This window comes from Quercus robur, chromosome 5 (genome assembly GCF_932294415.1).
Source record: "Quercus robur chromosome 5, dhQueRobu3.1, whole genome shotgun sequence".
Classification (NCBI taxonomy): Eukaryota; Viridiplantae; Streptophyta; class Magnoliopsida; order Fagales; family Fagaceae; genus Quercus; species Quercus robur.
Genome location: NC_065538.1, coordinates 69,211,260 through 69,216,147, shown reverse-complemented (window position 1 = coordinate 69,216,147; position 4,888 = coordinate 69,211,260). Strand labels below are relative to the sequence as shown.

Below are 4,888 nucleotides of genomic sequence, written 5' to 3'. Positions count from 1 at the left end.
AAAACAATAGCTTAGTACCTAGCTTACACCACAAAGTCTTCCAAAAATAGCTCAAGAACTTAGCATCTCTATCCGAAACAATTGTCCTAGGCATGCCATGTAATCTCACAATCTCTCTAAAGAACAAATCAGCAACATGTGAAACGTCATCCGTTTTGTGACATGGAATAAAATGTGCCATTTTAGAAAATCTATCCACGACCACAAAAATTGAATCTCTTCCACGTTTAGTCCTAGGCAATCCTAACATAAAATCCATTGAAATATCAATCCAAGGCTCACTAGGAATTGGTAAAGGAGTATACAAACCGTTGGGCTGCACTTTGGATTTAGCTTGCCTACATGTGACACATCTACCACAAATCCGTTCGACATCTCGTTTCATGTGAGACCAATAGAAGTGTTCCTACAAAATAGCTAAAGTCTTTGCAACTCCAAAATGTCCCATTAATCCCCCACCATGTAAGTTCCTGCACTAATAACTCCTTCATAGAACAATTAGGCACGCATAGCTTATTTTCTCGAAATAGGAATCCATCAAGCTTAAAGAACTTACCAGAGGCGATTTTCTCACAAGCTCGATATTCCTCACAAAATTCGTGGTCTTCAGCATATAATTCTTTAATGTATTCAAAACCAATCAATTTTGCATCAAGTGTGGAGAGTAAGGCATACCTGCGAGAAAGTGCATCGGTGACTATATTCTCCTTACCTTGCTTGTACCGAATGACGTATGGAAACGTCTCTATGAACTCCACCCATCGCGCATGCCTTTTGTTTATCTTGTGTTGGCCCTTCAAGTGTTTCAAGGACTCATGATCGGTGTGAATCACGAACTCCTTAGGCCATAGGTAGTGCTACCACGTCTCTAAAGCCCGAACCAATGCATATAACTCCTTGTCATAAGTTGGGTAGTTTAAGGCTGCCCCGCTGAGTTTCTCGCTGAAGTAAGCAATTGGTCGTCCTTCTTGCATAAGAACGGCTCCTATTCCAATAGCTGAAGCATCACATTCAATTTCAAACGTTTTAGAAAAGTTGGGCAAAGACAACAAATGTGCGTTAGTCAGCTTCTCTTTGATTAATTGAAATGCCTTCTCTTGTTCTTCTCCCCACCGAAATCCAATGTTCTTCTTGATCACTTTGGTAAGCGGTGCGGCTAAGCTACTGAAGTCCTTCATGAACCGCCGGTAGAAACTAGCAAGTCCATGAAAACTACGAACATTACCTACACTTGTGGGGCTCGGCCAATCTTGGATTGCACGTACCTTCTCTTCATCAACCTATATACCTTGTGCACTAACAACAAATCCCAAAAATACAAGCTTATCGGTGAAAAAAGTGCACTTCTTTAAATTAGCAAACAACCTTTCTTTCCTTAGCACATCTAAAACGGATTTCAAATGTACTACATGATCGTCTATGTTTTTGCTATAAATGAGTATATCATCAAAATAGACAACAACAAATCTGCCTATAAATGCATGCAAAACATGGTTCATAAGTCTCATAAAGGTGCTCGGAGCATTATTCAAACCAAAAGGCATAACTAACCATTCATACAAACCATATTTTGTTTTAAAGGCGGTTTTCCATTCATCTCCTTCTTTTATCCTAATTTGATGATAACCATTTTTTAAATCAATCTTAGAAAATATGCAAGAACCATGCAGCTCATCTAACATATCTGTTAGTTTTTAGACTCCTTAAAACACAATTGGATTAACCTAGTTAATTAGCCAAGTTGTTACTTAGTCCAAATTCCAAGTCTAAGTTATCACAATCAAACAATCATATCATTCATAGCAGCGGAAAATAAATAAGACAATGATATGATCACCTAGGAAAACCAAACCGGTAAAAGCCCTGGGGAGGATTTAACCTAACTATCCTCAAGTTAAAAAGCAAATCCACTAGAAAGAATCGAAGTTCATACAATAAGACTTACAAGCCCCCACGCTCGACTTCTTATTGCTATCAACCAGTAGAACTTACTAACACGACCACGTGCAAACTCCGAATCCACGGATTCCTCCTTTCTTTGGCCTTTGCAAAACACAAACACCCCCGTTTGTGACTTTGAGATCCCACTCAAAGGTTTAGCAACACAAACTCTCATGTTTGTGACTCCAAGACCACCCTTGAAGGTTTAGATCATCAACACCTTTGATGACAAGAGAAGGCAACAACTTCTACAATACCGGATCTTGAGATTCTTTAAGAAATAGTACCGGTAAAAGACATAAGAGAGCTTTTTAGGAACAAAACCCTAAATACAAAAGAGGCACACTCTTTTCTCTCTGAAAAGCCACATAAAAACGTGCTTAGGGTTTCCTTTATATACTGGGAGAAGTAGATTAGAAACCCTAATCCTAAATGGGCTTAAACTGCTGTTTGGGCTTAATTAAAATTCTGCAGATACAACTTTCGATTGGTCGAGCCTGTCTTTCGATCGATCGAACCAGACAGATTATGAAATCTTCTTCTTGCAGCTTGTATGTTCTTGAATCTTGACTTGAATCATCTTGAGCATTGTCTAATAATACCTATAGACTCTAAGATCTATATCTAGACAAGTTCGTGTTCACGATTTGCCAATTGTTCTAAACATTTAGAACCTAACAATATCATCTAAGGGTGGGATAGGATGACGATACTTTACCGTTATGTTGTTGATGGCTTGACAATCAACGCACATTCTCCATGTCCCATCCTTCTTAGGTACAAGTAAGACCGGAACTACACATGGGCTCATGCTCTCCCTCACGTGCCCTTTCTCCAACAATTCACTTACCTGCCGTTGAAGCTCCTTTGTCTCCTTGGGATTGCTCCTATAAGCTGGTCGGTTTGGAATGGTTGCACTGGGAACAAAATCAATTTGATGTTCAATCCCTCGGCTTGGAGGTAACCCATGTGGTGTTTCCTCAGGGAAGACATCCTCGTACTCTTGCAAAAGAGAAACAATAGAACTAGGTAAAGCAAGGTCAAGTTCGTTAGTGTTTAAAAGTGCCTCTTTGTACAAAAGTACAATCATCGGCTTATTTGAAAACATTGCTCGCTTGATCTCGCTCACTTTTGCATAGAAATTCTTTTTTTTTTCTCTTTGATTTTCTCTCAAGGGCCGAACTTTGATTTTCTTTTTCTCCCTCATTTTTCTCGGCCTCTCTCTGATTTTCACTTTTTTTCTTTTGCTCACTCTCTTTCTTTTGATCACTCTCCTTTTGTAATCTTACTTGATCCTTATATACTTGTTGCGGTGTCAATGGTACAAGAGTGATTGATCGTTGATTAAGTACAAAAGAGTACTTGTTCGTAAAGCTATCATGCTTCACTTGCCTATCAAACTGCTATGGACGCCCTAGCAATAAGTGTCCCGCTTGCATCAGTACTACATCACACAACACTTCATCTTCGTATTTACTGATTCGAAATGCAACTAACACTTGCTTGTTCACCCTGATCTCACCACTATCATTTAGCCATTGCAACTTGTACGGCCTAGGGTGCTTTACCATGGGCAATCCCAATTTCTCCACCATAATTGTGCTTGCAACATTAGTACAACTACCACCATCAATAATCACACTACATACCTTGTCTTTAACGTAGCACCTAGTGTGAAAGATGTTCTCCCGTTGTATTTCATCAATTCCTTTTGCTTGCAAGGTCAATGCTCTCCTCGCCACCAATGTCAATGCGCTAGGGGCTAAATACTCCTCCTCGGAAACATCCTCTAATGGCAGCATGTCGTCGGTGTCGGAATCTTCATCATCGGTCACAATTTTACCATTGGCTTGCAACACCATAACTTGCTTGTTTGGACATTGACTTGCTATGTGGCCCTTGCCTTGACATCTAAAACATTTAATATCACGATTCCTAGAGGTAGAGGCTTCGGTTTTACCTTGAGGAACGTGGCTGGTGGTTGTGGACTTGGGCTCGAGTTTGGGCGTTTGTGACTTGTCTAGCGGCTTAGCATGACTTGATTTCCAAGAGGTAGAACTAGAGTTTTGGCCTGCACGTGTCCCATTCCCTCTCTTGAGTTGTTGTTCCACTTTGATAGCCATATGCACCATATCTTCCAATTCCACATAATGCTGCATCTCTACCTTATCATGGATCTCCCAGTTTAAGCCAAGCAAAAATCTAGCCATTGTAGCCTCCCGATCCTCCTCTACATTAGCGCGGATCATAGCAATCTCCATCTCCTTATAATAATCCTCTACGCTTCGACTCCCTTGTCTAAGACCTTGTAGCTTTTTGTACAACTCTCGGTAGTAGTAACTTGGAACGAATCGCTTTCTCATCACTACTTTCATCTCCTCCCATGTGTCTATTGGGTGTTCTCTATTCCGCCTCCTGTTTATCACAAGCTGATCCCACCAAGTAATAGCATATTCAGAAAATTCAATCACGGCTAATTTTACCTTCTTTGTCTCGGAGTAATTGTGGCAATCAAACACGAACTCCATCTTCTTCTCCCACTCAAAATATGCCTCAGGATCAGACCTACCTTGAAAGGATGGAATCTTCATCTTAATACCACCCAAGTTGTTATCTTCACAATTCTTAGCTTCTCCAAATCTTCCTCCAGGTCTCCTATTGCTAACAATGGAATCCCGATCTTCTTCTTCATCAAAACCAGACCCATAACGCTCTTCATCCTCCTCCTTCGGTGGAACTCTTTCCTTTCTATGCAAATTACGACCGTTTTGTGGTTGCTACTTACGTCTATTCTCCATTTGATCTATCCGTTCGTGAACCTGCGTCATCTCCATCTTCATCACACGCTTCATCTCACTCATCATGGCCTCCAAAAACGCTTTCGGATCAGCCAATTTTGTATCATCTTCGGCAATGCTCTTACCACAATCGTGAGACATGATTCCTA

The 4,888-nt window shown here is 40.5% G+C and overlaps 1 protein-coding gene across 1 annotated transcript; it reads right to left on the bottom strand.

The window, feature by feature from the left end:
• Positions 1–3,310: 3,310 nt before the first annotated feature.
• On the bottom strand, positions 3,311–4,857 carry LOC126726844 (uncharacterized). Its single transcript, XM_050432241.1, has one exon. The coding sequence runs from the start codon at positions 4,530–4,532 to the stop codon at positions 3,345–3,347; it is 1,188 nt and encodes a 395-aa protein (XP_050288198.1). The 5' UTR covers positions 4,533–4,857; the 3' UTR covers positions 3,311–3,344.
• Between the last annotated feature and the right edge of the window lie 31 nt (positions 4,858–4,888).